The sequence below is a fragment of the Fundulus heteroclitus genome, chromosome 2, assembly GCF_011125445.2.
Source record: "Fundulus heteroclitus isolate FHET01 chromosome 2, MU-UCD_Fhet_4.1, whole genome shotgun sequence".
NCBI classification, from domain to species: Eukaryota; Metazoa; Chordata; class Actinopteri; order Cyprinodontiformes; family Fundulidae; genus Fundulus; species Fundulus heteroclitus.
The window spans coordinates 35381067-35408083 of record NC_046362.1 but is presented as its reverse complement, the minus strand read 5'-3'; the positions used below and the strand labels follow the sequence as shown (position 1 = coordinate 35408083).

The 27017-nt window shown below is 43.2% G+C and overlaps 1 protein-coding gene across 4 annotated transcripts in view; it reads right to left on the bottom strand.

The window, feature by feature from the left end:
- Window positions 1–27017, bottom strand: part of znf423 (zinc finger protein 423) — a 112165-nt gene that overhangs the window by 23067 nt on the left and 62081 nt on the right. For 2 of the 4 annotated variants that reach the window (XM_036126365.1, XM_036126381.1), the window contains exons 4-8: window positions 4133–4310; window positions 2477–2601; window positions 589–700; window positions 421–496; window positions 56–336 (exon numbers count right to left, since the gene is read on the bottom strand). In XM_036126365.1, the coding sequence (XP_035982258.1) occupies window positions 56–336; window positions 421–496; window positions 589–700; window positions 2477–2601; window positions 4133–4310 (772 nt within the window). Of the gene's footprint in view, window positions 1–55; window positions 337–420; window positions 497–588; window positions 701–2476; window positions 2602–4132; window positions 4311–7151; window positions 7426–27017 lie in introns of those variants that run through there. The other 2 variants (XM_036126373.1, XM_036126376.1) reach the window with 2 other exon arrangements.

The following is a 27017-nucleotide window of genomic DNA, read 5'->3' as shown; positions in this document are numbered from 1 at the left end:
TGAGAATCTGCTCAGCTCCAGCTGATAATCTCGAAACGCAAAGCTCTGCTGTTACTTGTGTTTCCGGTTGGCGTGCTGCGTCTCGATATGCGTGAGCAGCGAAGCCTCGTCCAGAAAGATCTCTGGACAGTGGATGCACTGCAGGTCGGCCCGGTCGGACAGCTGTGGGTGTCGGGTCAGGACGTGTTTTTCCAGCTCGTCCGTCTGGCTGAATGTCTCCTCGCAGTAATCGCACATGTACAGATCCTGCTCCAGGTCGACGTCCCCTCCCGTTCCCTTTTTCCCTCCATCCTTCTCGCTCCTCAGCGCGAGATGCTCTCTGTTCTTACGGTGAGCCTACAAGGTCGCATAGTGCCCGATGAGAAGGATGTCCAAAAGGTTTTAACATATACAGAAGCACAAGATTTAAAGCTAGTTTACCTGCATGTGACTCTGCAGCGATGAGGTGGAGGAGAATCCACGTTTGCACACTGAGCATTTAAATGGTTTGCTGGAGCTGGTTAGGAGGAATCAACAAGCCAGAAATCAGACTGAAGAAGAGAAAATACACGTTTTAGCTGAGGTTTTTACCAGCTCACATGCAGCTACCTGTGTGTTTTGAGATGGATCTTAAGGTGATCAGACCGAGAAAACGCAGCTTCACATTCCTGGCAGCTGTACTTCTTATCTCCTGCAGGCGATAAAATTAAAGATGAAATTCCTGGTTGAGATAAAAAAGTTAAATAACAGGTTTAATTGTGCCGCTTACTGCAAGGCAGCTTAAGCACGTGCACAACAAGAATCAGGTACTACAAGCTAACACAACACTCATTAAAAACCTGTTAAACAATGCCTGCTAATTAACCTGCGCTAGTTCAGGATAATTGAACAAGTTCTGCAATGTAACCTTTAAGTTCTGGGAAAGTAACATGTTATTTCCCAGAGTAGTTTACTGTGAGTCCCAGAATGTCCCAGAAAGCAAGTTATACACCGTATAAAGAAAGAAATATGCCCTGAGTTCAGTGAAATTGACCAGCAGCCAGTAACTTAGAACCATGACCATAAACTTAGTTATAACCATTGACTTAAATGAAAGTAACTTAAAGTAATATTATAGTTCCCAGTAAATACCCTGCAATTTCAGAAACATAACCTGAAGCTTTCAATAAGCTGAATGTAAGATTTATGAAAGTATCTTGCAAATTGCGTAAAAGTCCCTTTTCTGAAAGCAATGATCAGTACTGGCCTGCCAGGCGGCAAGTTTTGTAGAAGTAACTGATAAGTTACTTAAAAGGACACCTGTAGGTTCCAGAAAGTAATCTGTGCACTCTGTGGCGCATAAGTTCCCACAATGTAAGTTGGGAGTTTAATGAAAATAAACTATACATTCAAACAGGTAACCTTTTGAGTTAGTTTCTGGAAAGTAACATTTAGTTTCACTTTTCATTTAAAAAAAAGTAACATGGAAGTTCTGGCAAAGTTCCAGAAAGTAACCATATTCCTTTACAGCACAATCTATTTTTACAGAAAATAACCAGCAAGTGTTAGGAAATTAACCTATACTTTCCAGAATGTATGCTTTAAGTAAAGGAAAACATGTTAGAAATTAGGGCTGGACGATAATTCAATAATGATATATATCGATTGATAGATGTATATCGATGATAGAAAAAAAGGTCAATAAAAAGTTCAATAAAATAACTTTCTTTCCTTTTGCATTCTAGCCATGTAGGTTAATATTACAGTCATTACATTCTCCCTGCCAATCACACAACGTAGACCCAGAAACTAAGCTCCACCCCCTTCAAAGACTTCAGAGAGCACATGTTATTTTTTCTTTATTTAAAACTTGCAGTTTTGGTAAAAAGTTGGTTGAATAAAGGGTTAAGTTTGAATTCACTGTTTGTGTCTTCTGAATCTAAAAATAGGTTGCTAAGTAACATTATAAAATGGTCAGGGCTGCACTTAAAATATATGTTTTGAATTGGTTGATAATTATCAATTAGCAATAGGATTTCTATTTTATCGATGAGCTTTTTTTCTACGTATATATCGTCCATCCATATAATAAATTCTGGAAAAGTAAACTTAAAATTTGTCAAAGTTCTTGAAAGTAACCTGCAAGTTCCAGAAGACTTATAAGTTCTGATAAAGTATCCTGCAAGTTCAGTAAGAGCAACATTTCAGTGAAAGCAATCTGTACGGTACAGAAAAAAAAAAAAACATGTACTTTTTGAAAAGTAACCTATAAATTCCAGACAGTCATGGGAAGTACATTTTGGATAGCGGTGGTTAAATTCCTTATTGCTACCAAAATTAACTCTAGCATCAGGAAATCCAACGTGTGTATGATCTTGTCCACATCTACGCCTCTCATCAACTCAAACATGCATCAGGACAGACCACCGGTTCCGAGTCGACCAATGAGTGAAGAAACACGGGCTGAAGGGGAAATAATCCAGGCTGGTAAAGGGCCAGCGGAGGTGTTTGAACATACCTGTGTGGAGTTTCACGTGGCGGTCTCTGCTCCTCTTGTGTTTGAACAGGCGGCTGCAGAACGTGCATTTGAACGGCAGCTTGTCGCTGTGGATCTGCTCGTGTCGCTTCAGGTAGCTCAGGCGGCTGGAAGCGGTGAGAGCGGGATATTACTTCACAGGCATTAAATGAAAACACCTCTATTTATTAATAGATTGTTATGCTTAATCAGAAAAGTGTGGCCGCAGGAAAATAGGTTTGCCTGCATCTTATACAGCTGAAACCAGATATTTACTGCATAAAAATACTTTTTTTTCCTCCACTGTGTGACCCTAAATCAAAACAAATTCATTCCAGGTCACCTAGGATCACCAAATGATCACCAATTGGCCAGATGGTGAAGTTATGGCTCGGTAAGCCTCTGATAGGAACATTATAGGTAAAGGCACACCTGTGGGTGTATTTTAAGGGAATATCATGCTGTAGAGAAGCCGGTCAGAATTGATGGGAAGACCTAAATAAAGACCAATCAGGGAGGAAAGTCTGTTTGAGGCTCAACAACACTTGACACTGAGGTGAAGAACCATCTTCCAGTAGAACAAGCTGTGGATCCTGGATAAATGGTACAATTTTAGCCCTGTGACTTTTATGAGTTAGAATGGCCAAAGGTCAAAGGTCAGACCTAAAACCAATAGAGAATCGGTGGCAGCACCAGCTTGCCGGTGCCCGCTGATGATGCCATGCTGGTGCCGCCACAATGCTTCACTGTGGGAATGTTGCATTCAAGGCAACAATGTTTTTCACTACACATGTCGTTTGGTGTGCAGGACAAAAAGTTTCCTGACCAGAGCACCTTGTTCCACATGTCTGCAGTGTCCCCGGCATGGTTTGTACCAATCTGCGGATAGAACCTCTTCTGACTTCATTTTTCAACAATGTCAGTCTTTTATGAAGGAAAGGGTTGTGGAGTGCACATCTAATAATTCTCCTGTCAACACCTGAGCTGTTGATCTCTGCAGCTCCTCCAGAGTCCCTACGAGTCTCTTGGTTGCTTTCTTGGCCATATCTTGGTAGGCTTACAGTTGTGCCATACTCTTCCCATTTTCAAACAATGGACTGAACCGGCCTCTTTGAGATGTTCAAAGCTTAACTCCAACCTGCTTTAAAAAAATCTCCACAAGTTCAAAATGCTCACAGCTGTTCACATATTTGCACTGGACTTTCTTTAGGGGTACCTGAGTAAAGAAAACAGTGATTTACTGCTTTGTGTTTTAACATAAAATCCCAATAAATTTGTTACTAGTAAAGGAATAAATTCAAAAGATGTTAAAGGGGTGTAAATACTTCTACATGGCGGTGTATTTTAAAGAAAAACAGAGGGGACGGATGTTTAAGAATGACAGGAGGAGGTAAGAGGGAAAACAGCTCGGCAGAAGGATTAATACAGAGAATAATAATGATGATGACTCTGGAGTGTGTGTAAGACAGCTGTTCTTAAAATGGCTCTTGACTGAGTCCCCAGAGAGGTTGGTGAGAAATGTATTCACCTCATTCCCTTTACTGTTGCCGTAGCGTTCCACTTTATTATGGAAATAACACCGAGGCTGTAGTTTATTTATGAGCGGGATCTGAGGGCGCAGCTAAACCATCCAGATGTGGCAGAACGTTGAGGAGATACCTGAAGGATTTGTCACAGAACTGGCAGGGGTACGGCAGCCCGGCGCCTCCCTCCTCCTCGCCTCCGGTGGCCATGCCGAGGTCGCAGCAGCCGTCGGGCATCTGGGAGGGCGACGCCACGTCCTTGCTAGAGGGCGAGGAGGGCACCCAGGACAGGCCTGCAGGGTCGTCGTCGCCGTCTGAGGGGACAAGACGGGATATTTTTCACATGCAGCTGCAGGAATGCAAAGAAAGAGACTGGTGAGCTTAAAGGAGGAAAGTGGGGGTAAAACAGGGCGAAGTGCGATGATTAAGGAGAAGCCTCATCTTTCTTGGATGGCAAAAGGGAGAAGCCTGTGGGAGTTCATGTGAGGGGGGAAAAAAAAGGATATAAACAAAAAATAAACACATTTATCCTGGTCACACACAAACATTCATACATAAATATACATAAAAAAATGAGGATGGCAGAGATAAAGAGAGAATGAAACAGAAGCAAGAGAGAGAGAGAGAGAGATGCGCTCCTGCAGCGGCAACATCTAAATAAAAAGCTCCAAGAACTATGTATTCCCAGCGGAGCCCGGAAATAAGGACAGAGTGTATTTTCTCTCCCTTCATCCTCCCTCTGCAGCCATCCCTCGCTCCATCCCTCCCCTCCATCCCCGAGGACCGCAGATCCGCCTCATCATATTTTCATTAGGGCCTTGGCAGATTGAAACGTCAGAAAAGCGATTAGGAGATGAGGAGAACAGAGCGGAAAGATGGCGATACTCGCTCCCTTTATCTGTCAGACATACGAGATTATGCACTGCTCTTTTTCCTTTTTTCCTCCCCCCTCCTGCGTAGTCGCGCTCAGAGGCGACAGAAAGGCCACGGCTCCTTTAATAGACACTTCAGAATGAATTCGATGCAACAAAGGACTGGACTGAATTATGCTTGATATTGTTCTGTTGCTCTTTGCAAGGTGAGACTATTTAACATTCGCCTGGAAAACGTAAAGGAGAGCAGGATGGAAAAGGGACGGTTTCTTCAGCCGCTTTATCAGAGAGAAACATCAGCGAGGCCAGAAACAAAAAACAGGAGGGAAAGCCTGAGTGACAGTGTGGAGAACGAGGGAAATGTCAGATTAGACACAACAGAGGCAGAGAAGTTTCAGAGGAAACATACCGCCGGCCGGGAATCTTCCCCTATGTTTACACTGGATTACAGTTTGCAGAGATTAGCCTGATGAAAATATGCTGGTTGAAAAGTAGATATGCAGATGAGCAAATATAAACCTGCAGGTGACACTGAGCATACAAATCTGATTAAAGAATACAAACAAGCCTTAATGCAAGGCACTAAAGTCAATTCAAATACTGTAAACAGACACAAATAAGGCATAACCGCCAGCTTGTGGTCATCAGGTCAACAAATAAGCATGCAGAAATCTGGCATAACATTACGACCACCTGTGCTGAATCAAGCACAGTGGTGGAGGGTTGATGATTTGGGGTTGATTTGTTGTTTGTTAAACATACAGGAATCGTGCATATCTTTATGACCAATCCAAAAAACAGTTAAAAAACAAAAAGCTTGGATTTCCAAGCTTTATATTATTGCCCAAAAATGCCTTGTTATGGCTTAGATAACATGCAAATTAACCCTAAACTGGTCCACCCCTTTGCAATGGGGAGTCGCTAGGGTCATCGTTAGCCTGGCTTACATGGGAGATGTTGTGATCACCTGCATGGAGGTGAGGATTGAGGTGAAAATTGGGAGGAATCAAACCTATTGCTGTGTTGTAAGTTTTTGAGAGTTGAAACCTGAGTCCTCCTATTCTGGTTATAGTTGGTAAACCAACTTTAAACCAACTTTAAACAGATGATCACAACATGTAAGACAGGCCAACGATGACCCTAACGACTCCCCATTGCAAAGGGGTGGACCAGTTTAGGGTTAATTTGCATGTAATCTAAGCCTTAACAAGGCATTGTTGGGCAATAATATAAAGCTGGGAACTCCACACCTATTCCAGACATTTGAATTGAGAAAGCTTTCTGGATGGGAAGCGAAACGTCTTCAAACTTCGGAAAAAAAGTGCAGTTGTTTTGTTTTTTTAACAGTTTTTTGGAATGATCATGACCAGGATGACTAAGAATCTTCATCAGCATCTTTATGACCACTTTCCTAACAGTGTGCTGGTTCTACATTTGGTGGGAAAACAGCTTTGCCCCATCAAAGCATGGACTCCAGTAGACCCCTGAAGGTGAGCGGTGGTGTCTGGCACCAAGAAGGTTGCAAGCACCCAGTTCGATTCCCACAGACTGCCGCTATGAGCAAGACCCTGAGCCCAAGATTGCTTCCTGGGCGGTGCAATGCTGCCCACTGCTCCCTCAGGGATGGGTTAAATGCAGAACACAAATTTCACAGGAATGTACATTTGCAATGACCATATTTCTTTCTTTCTGTAGATTTTGAAAATTAAACGGTGCCGCTACCGTTCATTCTTCTAAAAATTGATGCAGCATGAGGCCATCCGTCCAACCGCTGTTTATTTGACCCAAACTGGGTCAAGAGAACAAAAGATCACAGATACAGCAGCAAATCTGCAAGAGGGCAGCTATTAAAAAAAAAAGATAATCCAGGTGCTGCAATGGCCCAGTCAAAGTCCAGACGTTAATCTGATTGAAATGCTGCAGGGGGATTTTCAAAGAGCTGGGCAGAAACAAATATCTGCAAACCTCTATGAGCTGAGGCAACATGGGTAAGAAGAGGCTCTCCACTACGATGTGAAAGACTGATAAAGTGAGACAGAAAGCGACGGCTGAGCGTTGGATCAACGGATCACAGCGTGGACCTCACACGGTACTTTATCCTTTACAGCGTCAGTCACAGCAACAGACGAACGAAGAAGGCAAAAATCAAACCCATAAACGAGGCATGTGAACAGAGTAAAGGTGGAGTAACAATGCAGAGCGCCTATAAAAAGGCCGATCCAGACACCCCCTGCTGGCTGCGTGACAGGATGGAAGCATTTAAACTCCAGAGAGGTGACTGACCCAAAAACAGAGGCCGCTCCTTCCCGAATGCTCCGACGGCATTCACGAAGACACGGTTAAAGGGATGAAAACTGAAATTCCTAAAGATGGGACACCGGGAGAATGGGTCGTGACAGGAAGTTAAAGTTTCTGAGATGGGAAAGTGGGGTGAAGAGACAGCAGAGACGGTACTACAGAGATTTGGTTTGAGCAAGAGAGAGAAGAAATCTCTTTTCGATGGGGGGTGAGTGGGTTGGAGGGGAGGAGAGATTAGCGTCATTAAAGAGGCCTAATCCTCTGACTAGCGTGGCTGGCGCTAAAATGGAGGATCACACGGCTTTTTAACGGCGCCTTTGTCAGTCGGCCACGAGGGGACCTGGCAAGACAAGGCCGGACTGGGAGAAACCGAGGGGGCTGGGAGGAGGGGGGGGGCAGCGGAGAAAATTTCAATGAAAAGTTAAATTAGAGAAGGGTCCTCCAGGAGGAGAGCCGACGACGAGGACGGCTGGTTTAACAGGAGAGGAGAAACATTTTGGGGGGGGGTGGGGGGGGGCTGGAGCATCCGGACGCTGATACACGCTGTTCCTCCTCCTCCTGTTTCTGTTCTTCTTTGGCGAATGAAAATGGGGCTGACCGCAGGGTCCCGCTTCATCTTCTCCTTCCACATCCCTCCCTCTGTCCTCAGCAGTCCTCCACTCTTCTGTCTTCATCTCTCTCCCCCTCCCTCCCTCCCTCCGTCACCTTTCATGTTGCTACTCATTACGGCATCCACATCTCTGCCTCCATCTCTCCACGTCTCCGGCAGTTTCTGCCCTACTGGTGCTGGCCTTCACCCCCGTCGTCTCCGCCTGGATGGGACCGGAGGAGGGGGGTGAGAGAGGGGGAGACGCTCCAGATGGACAGACTCTGAACTCGGAAAAACAGGGAAAAGATGGAGGGGGGATGAAAGAGGGGAGAAACGGAGAGAGCCAGGGGTCGGGAGTAAAAAAAAAAAGAAAAGGAAAGACCGCCTGTGTGTACCTGAGACGACACGCACACGCTGCGTGAGTCTCTAACAGGCCGGACCAGCAGGGCAAACATGGAGGAAACAACCTCAGACACGCTGATCAAGCCCCCTGTTAGATCCTCCTGCCATCCTGTCAAAACTCGACATGTTTGTTATTTCTTCACGTTTACAACGACAGAATCAAACGACATGCTATAAAAACGAAACTGATGAAGAGTAACGGGTTGTTTTGTTTGGCTCGCCACCGTCTATAGATCCACAGCAGCGAGTCTTTTGGTCTTTGTCTCCATCAGCTTCACACATCTACAGCAAAGTATCTTCAGATCAGTCAGATTAGATGGTGAGCATCTGTTAACGGTTTTCAGGTTTTACCGCAGATTATCAATCAGCTTTAGGTTTGGACTTTGACTAGGCCATTCTAGCACACGGACATGAATTAAGGCATCCCACTGCAGCTTTGGCTGCTCGTTTTTTCATCCATCCTTCTTCGCATCAACTCTGACCAGCTTCCCTTTCCCTGCTGGAGAAAAACATCCCAGTGGATGATGCTGCCACCACCGTGTTCCACAGTGATGAAGGTATAATGAGGACTTTACATCGCTTTAATGCAACAATGGTCTTCTTTCTTGTTTTTTTACCGTTCTTCCATGAAGGTCCAATTAGTGGATGACTAATGCTATGAGCTTATTTCTTCTGGACCAGGTACAGCAACTATAGCTGTGTTTCATGACCAGGCGACGCACAGCGTAATGTCGTCATACGTTGACGATGGCGGTAATAAACAGGAAGTAGATCAGTAATGGAGCGAGGCTTTAATGAATGTGCTGATTTTTTTTTTTTTTTCCGTGGATGACAAACGCTCGGTCCAAACGTACCAGTTGTTGCTTCCAGAGCTGTTTTTGAGCATTATGGGAATATCTGGGTAGACGACGGCAGCAGAAACAGCTGATCAGTCATGTGGGGTAAATGTTCACAACTTCAGAACCAATTTGATAAATGTGTTTCCATCTCCGCTCTGGCGCATTTACGTTTTTTGAAAAAGTCAAAAACCACCGCAAGCGAGCATAAAAACATTTTTGTGAAATTTTGTCATTTGATTCGAATTTTGCCGTTTCCATAATTTTCCAATGAGATATTTCAAAATGTGCATTGAAAACGGTTGATGGAAACGCAACTAATAACCTCACAAGAGAAGAGATGGACAGCATCAGATTTAACTACTGGTTAACTTCTATCCGTACTCTTTGCAATAAATCAAATAAGAAATGTATTCAGTGTAAATACAACAGAAATATATCAAACATGAATTTGCACACAGTTTAAATTAGTTCATCCTTTTGTCCTTTTTTATTTTTCTAACTAAAATGCTAACCATTATGTACAGTCCCACCTGAGCGTTGGATCTCTGCAGCTCTTCCACAGCTACCATGGCCCTTCAGGCTACTTCCATGCTCTCCTCTCCCCGCCTGTCAGTCCAGGGGGACGTCAATGTCTTGAGATGCTTTTGTAGAACCAGACCCCGCTTTAAACTGGACCAGAACTTTCTCCCTGACCTGTATGCTGGGTTCCTTGGTCTCCTTGATGCTGTTTGTTCTCTAATATTCTCTAACAAACCTCCGAAGGCTGCATGAATGAGACTGAATTACATACAGCTAGACTCTGAAGCCACAAGGTTGCAGCACATTTTATTTAGTGGCATCGGAGTAAAGTGGGTTGAACACAAATGCATGCCACACTTTTTAGATTTATTTTTATAGATTTTTGTTTGAAAACAACTAAAATCAAGTCAGATATCATTGTCCTTCCACTTGTCAATGATGCCTTGTCTTGGTTTATCACAGAGAACCTGACAAAAACGTTTTGTCTTAGTAATGTGACGAAATGTGAAAATATTCCCGGGTTATGAACACCTGTGCAAGGAAAAGTATGTTTGCAAGACATAAACTTCAAAGACAGAGATATTCTGAGGATTGCATCGTCTTTCCCGGTTTGCAGGCGTGCCGGTCTGATGCTGAAGTGGAATATCAGGATAACAATGTCTGCAAAGCGCCTGGAATGGAAATGCAGTCTATCTATGTCATATTTCCCCTCTATTGCTTTGATGTTTGAATCAAAGGAGCTCAGCTGGTTGCAGCAAAAAGGTTTTCACGTCCCAGCGCTGCTTCTACAACAGTTAAAACTGCCTACAACCTGCAGCCATGTGCTGCAACATCTCAATTAGAAGCCTAAACGAATATTGTTGTAAACATGTGATAAACTGATTCAAAGGTTACGACTAAACTGCGGTGTTACGGTAAGCCTAACCGCTACCTTTTAAGTTCAAGAGAGCCTTTTAGAAAGTGCCATGCCTAATCTCGTTTTAATCCTCCCCTCTCCTTGTGCTTCCCTCCACACCTCCCCGATCCATCCAGCTCTCCTTCCCACCTTTCTGGTTGGCCCTCAGCCCAGACGGACACCTTTCCCTGGAAGACCCCCGCTGACCTTCTCTCCCTCCATTCCACCCGAGCTCCATCCCTCCTTTCCTCTGCTCCCCAGGCTCCCTCCGATGGCCCCAGGCTGCCCCAGGCGTGCACACATGCAGCCCCAGACTCGCCACAGGGGGCAGAAAAACAACTTCCACCCTTGGCTTCATTCTGGCTTTCACTGTTTTGCACAGACTTTCACATGCAAACATAAACAGGGGGCAAGCTAAATGCTCTATACGTAATATAAAGGGATAAAACTTGTACGTACAGCGGCTCCTTCTGTTAAGATTCATTCTGAAAAGCCTCCTGATGGAAAAAAAATGATTTATAGCTCCTTAATAAATAGCACAATTTCAGCCTTTTGATTTTAAAGCGGTGCTACTGGAAATCGAGAGATGTCTTTATTTCTAAGCGGGTATTTCAAGGCTCTTATTTCCGTTTGATGCAACAAAGGAGATGTAACCAAAGTCATCTCACACCAGTGACAATAAATGATAGGAATAATGAGCCACCCATTGGCTCCGGTTGCATTGAAACACTCTGAGGCTTTTTCCAAATACTGCACACAGAGAACTGAGAAGAAAACAGAAGAATGATCCCTACCTGGCCGACTGATTACCATGAGTTCCCATGGCAACCAGAAAGCTAAGAGCAGCTTATTGGTTGCCATGCATAATGAAACCTGCGCAGTAGGACGGTTTCTTTGACAAGTCGTATTGTTTGGCTGAAACTACCTGTTGTGTCGTCTCTCTAATGCTGCAGAATTCATTTTGCTGCAAAGACTCTCGGTACGTTTTTTTTTTTTTTTTCCACCTCGGCTCTACGGATCAAGTCCTCGCGGCGAGAACCTTCTGCGCGGGTTTTCGGATGCACGCAACATGCATTCACAGCGAGGTTGTGCACGGGGTGAAGCGGTTCACAAACACGCCTCTGAGGACTTTACTTTCCTCTGCTGCCGACCGTGTAGCTCAGATGGGATGCAGTCCGTCGGGACGGGTGGAGGAAAAATAAATAAGTCAGAGTTCACCGATGCAGCAGGCTGGCCGAGGCTCGAGCCCTCGAGGAGGCGAACACATGCATTGGTACGCTCTGTGCATACTGTAGGGACCCTCACCTCCTGCCCTGGGAATGGGTCCGGCTGCTTTTGGGCGCCAACTGTACCATATGGCCAGAACGAGTTTGTGTGTGCGTGCAGAATTTGCTGGAGGGCAGAAGGTTAGGGGCAGGGGGCTAAGGATGGGGGTGGGCGGACATTGGGCGCGCAGATGACAAGTTTGTCCCCACAAATCAAAATAGAGGACAGGGGAAAAATACAGTAACCAACAAAAGTTTTAACAAGGGGCTACAGGAAGCAGTCAAATTTGGGTTCAAATGTCTCTGAAATGCACATTTGTTACAAAAAGTCTAATCAATTTTAAACATCCTGCTACACTTCAACCACATTTATGGGTTTAAGAGTCCAGGAGAAATATTAGCAGGGACTACTGGGGCAGAGACCCTCAGTGCAAGACAAATCTCACCCAGAGACCTTTGAGCAAAACAACCGCAGCTTCTATGTAACTCAAGACGAAGGAAAATCTTTACAACTCGACTTTAAAATCTTGTCACTTTCCTGTTTGCTATAGAAAAACATGATGCTATATAGAAATAATGGTCGACTGCATCTAACACTGTAGCATGTACAGCCTAGGCCATGCTACGTTTACACATATCTATCCATTCAGAAATCAAAGTATAATTTACTGTAATGAGAAAAGTTGTAGAGATAAATTTATTCATCGTTTGATATAAACTCTGACTGTGAAATTACACATGCTGATATTTTGATGACGTTTACAAAGGATTGCTTGGGTACAATATTTGCTGGGATCATTTCATATTGCATGTAAAGGCTTGAAATATTTTTGTTTTTGCTGATATTAAACCTCTGATTATTTTTAGACACAGAAAAAGGAAGGAGCCTAACATGCATACATACTAGCAAAGCAGGATTTTTCAAAATAAAGTAAAAAAAAATTATCATAATTACATGATTTTGTGTTATTGTTGAAGCCAAAATTGAAATTGAACACATATTTCAATTTTGTGCCTTATTTCAAATGCCATGCATTCAGTCTCTATCCACAGCATCTTTGAACTCTTAACGACCGAGATGCTGAAGCTTACAGAGAGAATGGTGGAGAAGCAAGGAAAGCCCAGAGTGGTGAAAATGCGGCTTAATGGACGTCGTCCTCACAATGGTCACAAAAAGGGTAATAGCTCTATGTTTTCCTGATATAATGCAACCGTTAAACCCGCTAAGAAAAACAGTTACGGATCAAGCAAGCGGCCAGAAGTAAAGTCTTAATGTGATGTAGTCCTCCTGCAGAGCAGAATCAGCTCTGCTCTGCAGGAGGACTATGGGGCCCCTTAGATTCCCATTGATTACTAGACGGGGGCCACAGTCGCCTCTGTGGACTCCACATGCCGGACTGCTGTTGCACAATGTAACCAGTATATGTCCTCACAAGCCTTTCTATTATCTGTACCTATATTCCCATAGCTGGACCCATCCCGTCCAAATTAAACGATCCCTACTGGCTCCAAAAGTTGTTCATTTTCTGTTTGGTTTTACAGCCAGTATCCAGTTTAGGAAAAACACAAAGAATTAGTTTACATAAAAGAATGATAACTGTCTTGTTGAGGGGATGTGCCGTAAAAAAAAAAAGATAATTATTAAACATTTTCTTCCTGCCCTGACTTCCAGACGGAGGTGCACTAGAAAGTTAGCGCTATGGAAAATAATTTTGATTAATTTCTAACATCACCTGCACCAAAATCAACAGTAAACAAACTAAAATAAAAAAGAAAAAGAAAACTTAGGTACACAAGTCCAACGAAACCCAAAGCCTTCCACCACTCTCTCTTCAACAAACCCTCCATCTCCGCATCGCCCACTCCCCTCTGTAAACCCACCTTTGCTCGAAACATGCAACGATGCGGCTAATCCGGCAAAGGTTGGCGGTTCAAGTCCCAGCGTAGCACGTTATTCCCAGCGTTCCCTCCCTCTACCTCTGTCCGTCTTTGTTTCTGCTGTTTGCTCGCTGAGAAATGAGAACCAGCTGTCAGGCAGGAGTGTTAAATAAACAACAACGCCATGCCAACACACACACACACTCAGCCATCCCATTGTGTGCACGCCGGCGGCTACATCATCTATTTATAAGAATGAGGCTTGGTGGACGAGCAGACCGCTCACTAACCCAGAAACACACTCACCTGAGTCACACGCAGAAAACGCTTTTCATCAAGCAGACACGCACGTTTGAAGACCTTTTCCTGCTATTAAACCGCCCTCTCCACAGTGACAACACTCACGGTTAGGATTACTAGGAGCTGGGTTTGTTTCAGAGCATCGTTTGTGTTTTAAAACACTTTCTCTGTGACAAATGTTCTTGACTGATGAATCCACGGCATTAAAACACACGTCTTCACCTACGCAGACGTGGTTGCGTATAAAAAAGTAAAGCATGCAGCTGCAGCTTGTTGTTCAGAAGACAAACACACCTTCATCAGCAGGTAAACTTGTTTTTTTTTTAATGTGTGGCCAGAACAAGCACAAGGTTCTTAGGTAAGCTGCTAACCTGCACAGGCCCGCATCATTTCAGCGGGTTGACGGCATCGGCAAGAGCCGGATCTGAGCAGAGAGCGGGAAAGAAATGAGAGGGGCAATGAGGCTGCTGAAGTCCCAGGGGACAACAGTAGAGGGGGGTCTAGGACCCAAGGGAGGCCCGGGAGCAAGCTGTGAGAGGCGGGTACCTCCAGCACAACGTTCCCCCTTCCCTCCCTTCCCTTCTGGAGGACGGGATCCTGGACAACCCCCTCACTCACAGCTCCTAAACCCCCCGATGAGAGGAGTACATGCACACACACATGGAAGAGGAGTCCCCCGGGGGCGGAACGGAGCGGTGCAGAACACCTGGACCTGCCATTACTGACACACTCAGGGATTAGAGGCACAGACGGCAGGAGGCATGGAGAGGGAGAAGGCACACAGGGATGCACGCAGCATCCAGAAAGTAATCTGCATAAACACTCACAGGCACGAAATAATGACAACTACGGCAAAATGAGGAAGCAGAACCACGGAGGTTCCTCTGGAGAGCATAAACCCGACCACACTGTGTGGGTCAGAAACATTTTAAGATCATGAGCCATTAAGGAGCTCGACCAAGGCTGAAAATATTTAGATTTTCACATGACAGCTGCAGCATTGTCAGAGCGTGTGAAAACAGTTAACGTCTCGCTGCTTTTGAGATAATAATCCAGAATAACTTTAATTTACACACAAAATAATCTGTTCAAAATATCAAATCACAATCCCAAAGGACCCCTTCAATGCAATATTGCATAGGTTTGTATATTTAATTCGCATTTTGATGTAGATTTTACAGACAGAAAAGCTCAAGTTCATGCAGAGAGTTAGGGACAAGGATAGAAATCATCTGGTCCAGAGTTCTAGTGTTCTGTAGAACCTAACAGAATTAAATTATATTTTTGCTTTGGTCCTCCTGAAGCACAATTTAGCAGCAAGACAAAATCAAACTGACTGGTTGATCATGTTGAATGGCTTTTATTCATGCTACAGCGATTTTTATGGTGCCAGCATCTATGTGTGCTCTGATCATGAGAAGGTCAAAATAAAAGTGATCTAGTCCACATCTCAACTCATACTGAAAGACTGCATGCATTTAATTTATGTAAACATCATTGAACTTGTTTAATTTATAAAGGTGTTTAAAAAAAGAGAGAGATTTTCTCTGCCGTAAAGCAGATCATCTGTCTGCTGTTAACCAGTTTGCACGGAGCCCATATTAATTTAGTTTAACTTAAAGCCAAATGCAAATGCGTCTTGGAATCTTTATCTATACATTAATAGTAATTAATTCCTAAAGGCCATCAAAATAAGTGGTTGCTGATTACAGTGAGATGTTGTGCTTGCAGCTTTAAGGAGCATCTCAGTATTGTCAGGATATGAGTTTTGTGGTGGAACGTGATGAAAAGATTTGCACCCACATATATTTAGTATTGTTTGCTTTATGATTTAACCCAACTGCAACACAATTTTAGGGTTCTCCATCTCATCCATCATCAGTTGTTCAAAAATCTTAAAATCTGTGATGCAAAACAGAGCTATAACTTAATGCAGTCAACTAGTACCAGGGTCAATGCACTCTCTTTGTTTCCTACTTTGTAATCATTAAACTGTATACTGTGCAATATAAATTTGAATCTTGTTGCATTTCATGGTATTATGCATGAATAATAAATGCAACTGCATTTACATTGTATATATTGTATTTCTGCCGTCTACCTAAAGTAATTTAAATTCAAAGGGTGTTTATCTTCCTGTTAATAAAACTAAATTCCTGCAGGGTTTTAGATTTTCTTATAGTGCAACATTATTATAAATATTTCACTATATGCTGTAATGCTTTTTAGGTTTAATTCCTGTGTTAAGGTAAGTGTTCAGATCAATATGGCGCTGGAGAAACAGTGGTTTCGAAGCAAACTGACCAGAAAAGAGGCTCGTGTGGATTAAATATCCTACGGCGTCTGCAACAATAAGGAGCGCTGAAACACACCGGGAGGGGTGCACAAACAGAAAGAAAGGTGGATACAGGAAAAAAGCTGTCCGTGTGTCTGAGCTGGTGACAAGAAACCAGATTAAAGGACGGAGAGAGAATGAGGACTGGGGTCCTGCAATTACAACTAACATCCTCTGAGCAGAGCTTCTGAGTCCTGGCAGGTAGTGGTTGGGGAACGAAGTAGAGTTTTTGTTTTTAAGAGTGAAGGGCCGAGCACACACACACAACTTTCTCTTTACACTGCGACTTCTAAATAAATAAAAACCAAGTTGTTTGGTAAAACAAGAGGTAAAGGAGAACCAGGAACACATGAGAACCTGCATCAAAGGCTAAAGTTTTACATATCTAAATAAAGACTTCAGGTATTCGGACATTAGAGTCAGAGCAACTCAGTATATTCTCAAGAACATGTGGATTATCAAAAGATAGATGATAAAACTGCGAATGGAAAGAACTCATTCAGCCCTTTTCTACTCAATGGGCCCTTGAAGTCACAATTATGGCACAACTTTACACGACAATAAGTCAAAATGCTCTTTATCAAACATCAAGAGGTACAGAGAAGTTGGAATTGAACCACCAACCTTTCGATTACAAGACGACTACGCTTCTGAGCCACAGACTCCCCAACTACGCAAAGTCCTAAACCCTCCAACAAATCCTTTTTTTCCTTTTAAGCAGCCAAATCCTATTTTCTGTTTTTGACCTATGAATCATTCAGGTACAAAAAGGTTCTTCAACTCAAGGGAGGAACCAGTGTTGTGCCGACACATAAATCATTTAGCAAAGAACTAAATATAAGTTGGATCTTTGTTGCCAGCAGCTGGCCAGAAAGACACACTCTACTCTGATTTCTCTAGCCGAATGGAAAGCATGAAAAACTCCCAATAAAAAATAATGCGGTTTGACGGAAAATAGGAATTTCAGCACCAACAAGGTTGATCCAAAGAGGCTATTAGCCAAAAATCTGGTATTTGGTTTAATGGCTAACTGATGATCTCTCTTTTACATTAACACAGTCTGAATTCTTTTTTTTATTTTATAAATTCAGTCACTGTGTTGGATTTATTTTTTAAACAGAAACAGTGGATAGCATAAATTGGATTAGTTTTAAAATCTATTCTCACCAAGAACCAGATTAAGAATAAAATGTTGTAAGGAATGAGAATAGCTATTTTAGCTCAATTAGCTTAGCATTAACCAACAATCCTTTAAAACACTATTCTTCAATACATAAGTTAATGAAAATTTTCTTTGCATTAGTTTAGTTCGGCTTACTTTATCTTTGCCTAGTTTAGCTGATTTCAGCTCATTGTCGTCAATTTAGCATCTTTGTCGCTATATGTAGCATTTTTTCCAGCCCCTGTAGCAGCTTTTTTTTTTTCTTCAAAAACATGACAAGCAAAAAATATAGTGACTTTTTTCTGTTACTGGAGACTTTGTCAACAACACAAACCAAACCAAATAGTTTGATTAGTTCCGAACATAAAGGGTTTTAATCGCTTTTCGCCTTGCCAGCATTGATATTCCTTTTCATTTCTACAGCCTTGATCACATTTACACGACCAAATATTTAGATTAGGTGATGACGTCATCTCACGACTTTTAGGACAGCCAACAGAGACTTTCCTTGCTGAGGATTTAACAACAGTGTTTCAGCTCAGTTTATATCTAGACCTACCTACAGCTAAAATCTGATATTTGCACATATATCAGTTAGCAGTAGCAGCCGTAATTATTTTCATTTGCCAAATCTCAGAGTAATAGCAGGGAGAATTTCGGCGAAAATGTTTTTCAGACTCAGAAGTTTACATACATTTCCTTGCAATCGCCTTTTAAACTTTTTGATTCGTGTCGCCTGTTTCTTTCCACAAGCTTTTCACGCTAGTTTGCTGCAATTTTGGCTCATTGCTCCAGGTGTAACTGGGTCAGGCTTGCTCTCACGCATCTTCTCAGCTCTGCCCACTTATTTTCTATCAGAGCTTTGTGATGATCACTTCAAAACAATGTCGTAGCAGTCCTCAATTCACTTTTAACTAATTTAGCTGATCGTTTAGGGTTCATCGTCCCACTGGAAGACCCAAGCTCCAGCTTCCCGGCTGAGGTCTTAAAATCTTCCTTCATTATTTCTACAGCCTTTTTCCATATGACCCTACCATTGTGACTTCTAAAAATGATCAAATTCTCTCAAATTTAGATTTAATCATTTCTGTTTTTTGTACAGTTTTAATATCTAAAAATATTTTTACCCAGCTCAAGCCTCATACCTAACTTAACTTAGTGAATATATATCTGTCTCAATAATACAAAAGATATTATATGGGATTATAATTATTGATTTCTTGTGGAGTATATAACTATTGTATAGCTTTAGCAGTAGGTAGGTAAATTGGTAGGGGAAAAACTGAAAAAACAGTGTAAGACAATCAAAAAGCTTTAAGATCAATTGATCATTACCACTTTACAATATTACACATCTGCCTGCCTAAAAGAAAAACACAGGCGGGGATTTTGCACAACTCCGTATATAACAAAGCTCTCCTAGAGTCTTCTAAATACCATATGCCATAATTTGAAAATACTTAATATAGCTGATGTATGAAGCATGGAGTGAACATGAAAGTATGGCAGCGATGCTTTTAGCTGTGTCTGTTTAAGTGATTGATTTTGTTTTAAAGCTTTTTTATCCACACCGCCCATCTCTGACAGGCTTTTTTCTTCAGTATCCTTCATGTACAAACACCTGCGCTGCTGCTCCTACTCCACCTGCAGGAGATTTGTCTCCCAGAGCAAGCTCTGATTCCTCTGTCTCTTCCATCTCTTTACCGCCACCCTCTGCCTCCCCCGCCCTCCTGTGCGGAGGAACAAGCTAAAAGCACAAGCATGCCCCAAAATTAATTTAAACGGAGGAATTAAATTAAAAGCGAAGCCTCGGGAGTTTTATTATGTACTAATGTTTGAACTGCTAACTTGGATTGTATTACTAAAATATGAATAATTAAGGACTGGTGGGGGCTGATGTTACATCAGAAAAGATGAGGAGGAATGTATCAAGCTGCAGGAACGGATTTAACATAAAAATGGTTTTAGTTTAGCTGCACAGGACAAGTCTGTGGCATGCAAATTTGACTGCTGCTGCTCCTGCAACACAACAACCTGCTGTTTGTCCTTAAAGGAGCAATGAGTGAAATTTCATTATTTCAGATAGAAAGAACTAAAAACAGTTTTGTGAAGAACTAAAGGTATCTTTTTAATCGGACTATGTATGGTATGACGTCACACACCTTATCAGCTGCCATTCAGGGCTTAGCCCCTCACTGCCCGTAAAATGCCATCGCCGGAGCAGTGTTGCGTAGGCAGAGAGCAAGTCCAGTGGATCAAATCGTTCTAACAGCGTTATAAAGTTATGAGTTACTTCTTCACTAGACGTGTTTTTCTGAAAGGTGATGCTGCTCTGCTGTGGATTTATGGGAACGGCGGTAGAGAGAGGCGTGGCTTGGTACACATCTTGTTTTGGTCTACAGACAGAGCTCAAGCCCCACTTAGTGGTGGAATATCACTTATTTAATAATAATAAAAAAAAAAAACATCAATTAACATTTTGAGATCAGATTAAATTTAGAGAAACAGAAGTGAGCAAAAGTTTTTTTCTTTCCAGAGCTTATTAGCAAGTTTAAGAATCTAAGCACCTCTTTAGCACCTGAGCCGGTCACTATGCAGACAAAGTCATTAGAACTGGACTATAACAAGTAAGTGTCTTCACATCAGTGTGTTGCCACAAACAAAAATTATTTAAAATAACAGAAACTACAGAAGCACCATTTGCTTAGAAATAGCAGTAAAAGGGTTTAATTTATGTCTAATAAGCATTTTTGCTCAAAAACCATGAATGTATTTAGCAGGTTATTTTTAGATTTTTAATAACATGACCAAAACCACAGTAAGCACTGTAAGATCATTTAAGCAGCAGCAGGAATAACTATTGTTTTTCTATGTTAAATCCAATCCAATGTTATCCAGTTATATTATGTAGTTGTTTTTTTTTTTTTTGTTTTTTTTGCTTTTGAACAATTCCTGTGAAACTGTGGGACTTTTACTCAAGTTCATCGTGCCGTGAAAAGGTCCCTGCCTGCTCTGGATGTTGAGCTTAGAGATGGGTTAAAAGTGTTTAATGCTTTGCAAAGTGTGTCCTGGTTCTGAGCGGGACACTACGGTGTTCCTCTCCTGCACAGCTGCAGTCTGAGCCCCCGCTGCACCGTCCCACAGCCCCGTCTAGCTTTCCTCAACTTCCCTCACTGCTTCGCTTCCCTGAGCGTCACGTGCGAGGGCGTGCATGTTGCACTGCCGAATTATCAGTCTTCTTCTTGTGTCTCTGATGCAAAGTCCCCCCCCCCCCCCTTATCAGGCAGCGAGCAGTCAGCTCTCCCGGCCCCCCTCTGCAGCTGTCACTGTAACCCCCCACCTCCACCACCAACACACAAACAATTCTCTGAGGAGAAACTCCCGAACACACAGACCAAATACCCACATTCACTGCAAACAGAGGCGCGTGCAAATCTCTGAACACAAGACTGAGCGCTTCTTGACTTCACAAACACTGTTTTATCTGCTGGTTCGCAGGCCGCACAGCTTGGCAGTCTGCGAGAGAGGGGGGGGTGGGGGGGGGGGGGTATCCTCTAACCCTACCAACCGAGACCCCCAAATACCCACACAGAACCAGCCCTCGCTCTTAAACTGTCCCGGGAAAGGAGCTGAAAACAAACGGGAGATTCAACGAGACTCGGAGCCACCTGAGTGAACAGAGCGGCTCTCATTAACATGAGGAAAATAAAAACAACACGAGACAAAAACTGGCAAACTGGAGGCTGATTTTCAAAGATAAGCTGATGGAAGGACTCATAAACCCATCCGCCTCTTTCTCCTTCCCCATCTTTCCCCCTTTTCTTCTGTTGCGTTGTTTGTCTTATGTTGTTTATCCGAGCGCTCCGGCTTGCTGCGCTCCCCAGCAAGCTCTGCTCCTGACTTATTCACAAGTATGTTTTCTATCATATCTGGGAGGAAAAAAAAAATGAGGAGCAGATCGGTTAATATTTTAAGACATCCCACTTGCAGGGGTGAGGCAGAGAGAGAGAGAGAGAGACAAAGACAGAGGGGAGAGTCAGAGACGGGAGGGGAGGAAAAGAGGGACCACTGAGGAGGAATTCTCTTGTTCCTTAACCCCAATACTTGGATTCTTGCTGGGAGCAGAAAAATGCACGAACACAAAAACACACAGCCAGAGAACACAATGAAAAGGAGGCTACTTAGAGAATGTTGTCTTGAAGTTTGGTTTAAAAAAAAAAAAAAAAAAAAAAAACATGCTGCCAAATAAATACTGAAAGAAATGAGAAGATCTCTGCCGGGGATGGGGGACTGACATAGGAGATACAGACACGCAGAGATCAGTTCATCCTGAAAATCTCCTCTAAGAGAAATGAAAACTCCGACAGACATCTGATCATCCTGAAGGGAGCAAATTGATCGGCTGTTCCAAGCCAACTTTTTGAAAAGAAAGCGGCTAAACGGTGTTTATCACCCTCACCGGATCTCAGTGACTGCTTCCAAGGACCAGAAGGGGATGCCAGGTATTAAAGACTGGGCAGAAAGCTGCTAAAGACCCCCACATCAATTACTCTGATCATTACCTCATCAAAGTATAAGCTGAAAAAGGGGAGTAGGCTTCAATAAAGACTGATTCCACCTAACAAAGTCACGCTGACTGCAGTTTGAAGCCACCACCTTTATGCCTTTTTACCATTACAAGCTCTCATCTCCACTGACCACCCAATGAAGACTGCTGGGAGGGCACGAGTTGGGATGGAGCTGCTGAGACATGTCCGGGCCACCTGGGGTAAGCCGAGATCAAGGTTTGGTTTAGAAATCAGCAGACCCAGCAGTGTTGCACGGGGAATCCACAGCGAGACAATAGCAGAGCTGCAAAGGCAGACCCTGATTGGCGCCTTGGGAAGCCATAAAGCAGCGGTGTCCAATTCCAGTCCTCCACATTTGGCTGTGGCGGCCCTGCATTTGGGGCCAGTGGGGCCGGGCCCCGCCAGATGTCGCTGTGGGGCTCTATGTTCACAATAATCAGTGTGACAGGATCGTTCTTTATGGAGTAATATTGTAAAAGGACAGATTCTCTTACAAATTAAATTCTGTTAGAAATATTTGTGTCTATACAAATCTAAGTCTGCCAGAAAACTGACAAGCTCAGTAGCTAAATCCTCCTGAGGCGCTTTGTGGGACCAGCCCACCAACGTTTGTTTAAATAACGAACATCTGAAATGGCAGTGAGCATGCCCAACACGCTCTCAGTAGACAGCTGTGGGGCACAAATACTACGGCCCCAAGCTTGGGTCGTCCAATCAAAATACTGGAAATGCACTTTTTACCTTTACGTTCTGCCGGATAGTGCGCGACCTCCTGGTGTTGTGGTCCTTACTGAATAATTCAAGGATCGATGTAAATCTTTTCTGTTCAATAAATTAACACTATTAGTGAGCCTTTATTTGTAATTCTATGTATAAACATGTAACTACATATAGCTTATTCAAAATTGCATTTCTTGTGTGTTGGTTTATGCTAATCTCTCTGCTTTAAATTGATCAAAGTCAGGTTGTATGCATCACAGAAAAATTAGTTACTTCCAATAGGTGTTCTTGTGCCGCACTCAACTTAACATGGGTGTAAGGCTTCCTGCATGTTTGAGGGGTTTCACAGGTTGAACCCACCTGAATCAATGCATGATGATATTCAGCAATTAGAGAAGTTTTAGTTAAAAAAAAAAAGAATCAACCAGTCAGAGGAGCTGAGATGATGGTGAGTTGGCAGAGAAACGTGTCGGGAAGAAAAGTCCAGTTCTATCATGATTTCTAGGAAGTCTTCAGAGGTGCTTTGCGTTGCTGGGTCCTCCAAAGACAACCAAACCCAACCTTACCCATTTTACCAGCACTTGTGCCTCCATCGTTGCACCTTGCCGGTGGTTTGCTCCACCAGAACAATATATATGTTCAGGATTTTCATTGGGTCCTAACTTTTCGGGTAAGCGGCTCAGCAATTTAGTGGCAGTAAATCCTCTCTGAGGCTAGGTCTTTAAAAAGAGCTCAGTTTATCCTCACTGACCCAAAATGTATCTTTAAATAAATTCCCTCACAATCCAGAACAAATATGAGAAATCGGTTCTACTTCTATACTTTTTTTTTTTTTTTTTGTATTGCGGCCAACTCCAAACCAAACTGCATCCACTAGACATAAAAACATGTTGAACCTAAGCCACCGTTGGAACAACTGAGGTAGCGATTATGCTTTAGCATTTCAGTGAAAGGTTCAAGTCTCACAAACTCAGCTGGGATCTTTGTTGCACAATCTTGTAAAAGAAACCCAAACAAAGCACGCCGATTGCATGACTCCACCACAAAGAAATAATTAACCCAACTGTCCAAAGCCTCTTGTTTCGCCCTCCCAGAGCATAACCAGGACTTTAAGCAACGTTTTGCGTTACAAGAAAGCATAACATGCTCGTTAAACTTACAATAAGCATTGAGCTCTTCTTTGAAATGCGGGAAATTCTCTAAACTTTCACAAAGGAGCCTGGTTGTGGTTCTGCTGGAGATGTCATCCTGGTAAAGGGGAGTTTTCCTTTTCCACCGCTGCTACAAGCACGCTAGTAACTGTCCACTGCGGCTACATGTTCGTCCGGGAGGCGCAAATGCTGCAAGTCAGTGACGTGATGCAATCAGCTCAGCTGTCTTTTTACAGTTTTAAATAATAAACTGAACTTTATCGCCACGTTTGATTACTATGATCTTAGTGGAGTTGTATTTGTGATTGAACTGATGACAATTGTTGCAGAATACAGAAGTCTATAGTCTATAAAGCACGATGAACCATGAAGGCTCCTCATGTCCTCAGAGACCTGCTGACTCAGCGTTCCCAGGACCAGAACTAAACCAGGTGAGGCGGCATCTGGTTTCTATGCTCCTCGGCTCTGGAACAAACTTCCTGAAAACCTTACGCTGCGTTCAGACCAAACACGTTTTGGGCGTCAGGGCATCTGGTTTCCATATAAAGTCTATGATGGACACGTCTCTAGTAGCGTCAAGAGGTCCTGCAGCGCATTTTGTGCGTACGACACTAGAGTTGGAAAATCTGGAGGAAATGAAAATGTCAGGAAGTGGACAATGGAGGACAAACTCATTGCCGCCAACGTAATTAATCCATGACTTTTACTACAAAGACAGTAAAAAGGACCTTGCTTGGAGGAGGATTAGCGAGGATCTCAAGTTATCAAACCTTTTACCACGGTAAATATTTCCCCGCATTTGAGTAAAAGAACTGGGTAGCACCTCCAAACGTGCGTCACAGCAGTCTGTCCACACTCTGCTGACGTTGGACGCCTGTTTGGCGCTAAAGTCGCGTTTGGTCTGAACACACCATTAGATGTGCAGAAACCGTTGGTTCCTTTAAATTAGGACTGAAAACGTTTTTGCTTACCGCAACTTTTTAATCAAATAATCTGACTTTGAAACATTTGGTTCTTTCATGCCTTTAATATCAGTATTTTAACATATCTTTCCCCTTCCATGCTTTGTTATTTTCTTTCTGTGTATGTTTTGAGGTCTTGTTAAACATTTTACCGCTGCGTATTGATGGTGCTGCATAAACTTCCCCTGACTTACACTCAAGCCTCCATACTTACATCCTTTTCCTCTTTATGGATGAAAAAGTTCCTCATTATATTTCTACTTCTGTGAGGTTTTCAATACTGACAATGCATAAACCGGTGAGAGAGAGAGAGGCAGATTATGGGTAGGCTGGAAAAAAAGCCAAGAAATAAAACTCTTTCCTTTTTCCATTTCTAGCCACATCTAGGAAAAGACTTGAATAAAATTACACACTTTTCTGGGATTTTCCAAACTGCATAGGAACCCTGATGACAAAACATTTAGTTATGAAAAGACTTTTATTTAACAGAATTTTTTCTTGGAGTAGTTTAAATGTGAGATTACGGATCTGAACAATGTTTACTTAGTTTCGGTATCCAGTAAACAAATCAGGAACCAACAAACGTTTATAAGCCACACATGCAGCAGAAATATGAATGCCCTCATCATCATCATAGGAAGAAAAAAAAAAAAATCGCATGCATGTGAACACATAATGACAGACACAAAGGCCCTCCCCTGTGACTTCACAGAGTGAAGTGAATTCCAATCAGGCAGTAAGCAGGACAGCTATTTCCAGGGACAAAGGACAGGGAGAGACATGAGGAGGAGTGGAAGGAGAGATGGAGGTGAGGTAGTGTATGTGTGTGGGTGGGGGGGGGGGGGGGGGGGGAAACAAAAGCACCCAGGGGAGAAGGCCCAGAGCAGCTGACGTCAGTTTGGGTGTGTGTGTGTTGGAGGGGGGGGGGGGCTTGGCAGAGTTTGGTCCTCTTGGTCCCCCAGGGAGCTCTTCAGGAGTGGAGAGAACAGAGTGAAGCGTTGGCTCACAGCTCCCCCAACGTTAACAGGGGCCCAGAGAGAAAAGCTGGCGAAAACAGCCGTTCACAGACGGGACCAAACAGTCAGAAAGCGACGTAATTCAGATTGGAATCCCAACTAACAGCATCATAAATACTCAGGTCTTCAATTAAACACATAAAAACAACCTAAAAATTTCCCCTTCGCCGCCTGCGTTAGCGATAACGTTCCCATCAATGATCCCGATGCTCTGCCTCTCCACCCCCCCCAGATTTTCCCCGGAGTTGTGCTTTTCTCTGACATTTGGCCGGACAAAGGCCAGACACACCTGAGCACTGGGTTAAAACTATTATAGGCCCTCTCCCTACGGTACGCTGCCCTTTGCCACCGCTGTCTGCGACTCAAACTCTGCATGTGAGCGTGCACGTGCATGTGTGTGCACCTGGGTGCACCTTTGTGTCGGACATAAAGCGCGCCGTTTGCTTCCGTGTCCTTCAAAGCGCCGCATCCCGCAGTTTGAATCAATGTAAGACACGCAGAGGGGGAAGTTTGTTAACAACAACAAAATAAATGCAGAACAGGAGTTTCTTTGTTGGTATTTTTGCTGGAGGTATTTAGAAAGACAAGGGTGGTTGGGGTGATGGAGAAGGACTCAAATGATGATTTGAACCCAGAAAGAGAAAAAAAAAAACATACGCTGAACAGAGAAGGTCGATTTCCAAGAAAAAAATAAACCTCACATCACCATCAATGAAGCCTTGTCGCTTCTGTGAAACACGGAGGAGGGAGCGACGTTATCGGGGTCTGCTTTGCTTTTTTAGTTTCTGTACGTTCTTAAAATCTGCAGAAAATTATATCACTTCATCTGTGGTGAGGCTAAACAAAGGTTCACATCTCAAAGATCAACAGACGTTCTGAAAGTGATAGAAAACCCTGGCGTCTGTGCTCCAACACTCAAGTCTCCACCACTTTTCCTCCATGTAAACTCCTTACTTGTACGACATTAAAATCTTCTCAGTTGACTTCAATCCATCCGTCTCATCTTATCTGAGATGTGTTTACGGAGCTAGTGGGTCCAGGAGAAATCCAGAGGCTTCCTTCTCCTCAGCAAAGCTCTTCAGCTCATTCTGGGGGATCTCAACCTGTTCTCGCGCACTGCGCATGTGCAAACAAGGGAATTCTTCTTCTTCTTCTCAGATGAAACATAGTGGAGAGAAGCATGGCGGCAGTACGTGTGACATGGAGTCAAACTACGGAGGAGCAACTCCTAGATTTACCAAGGCAGCACA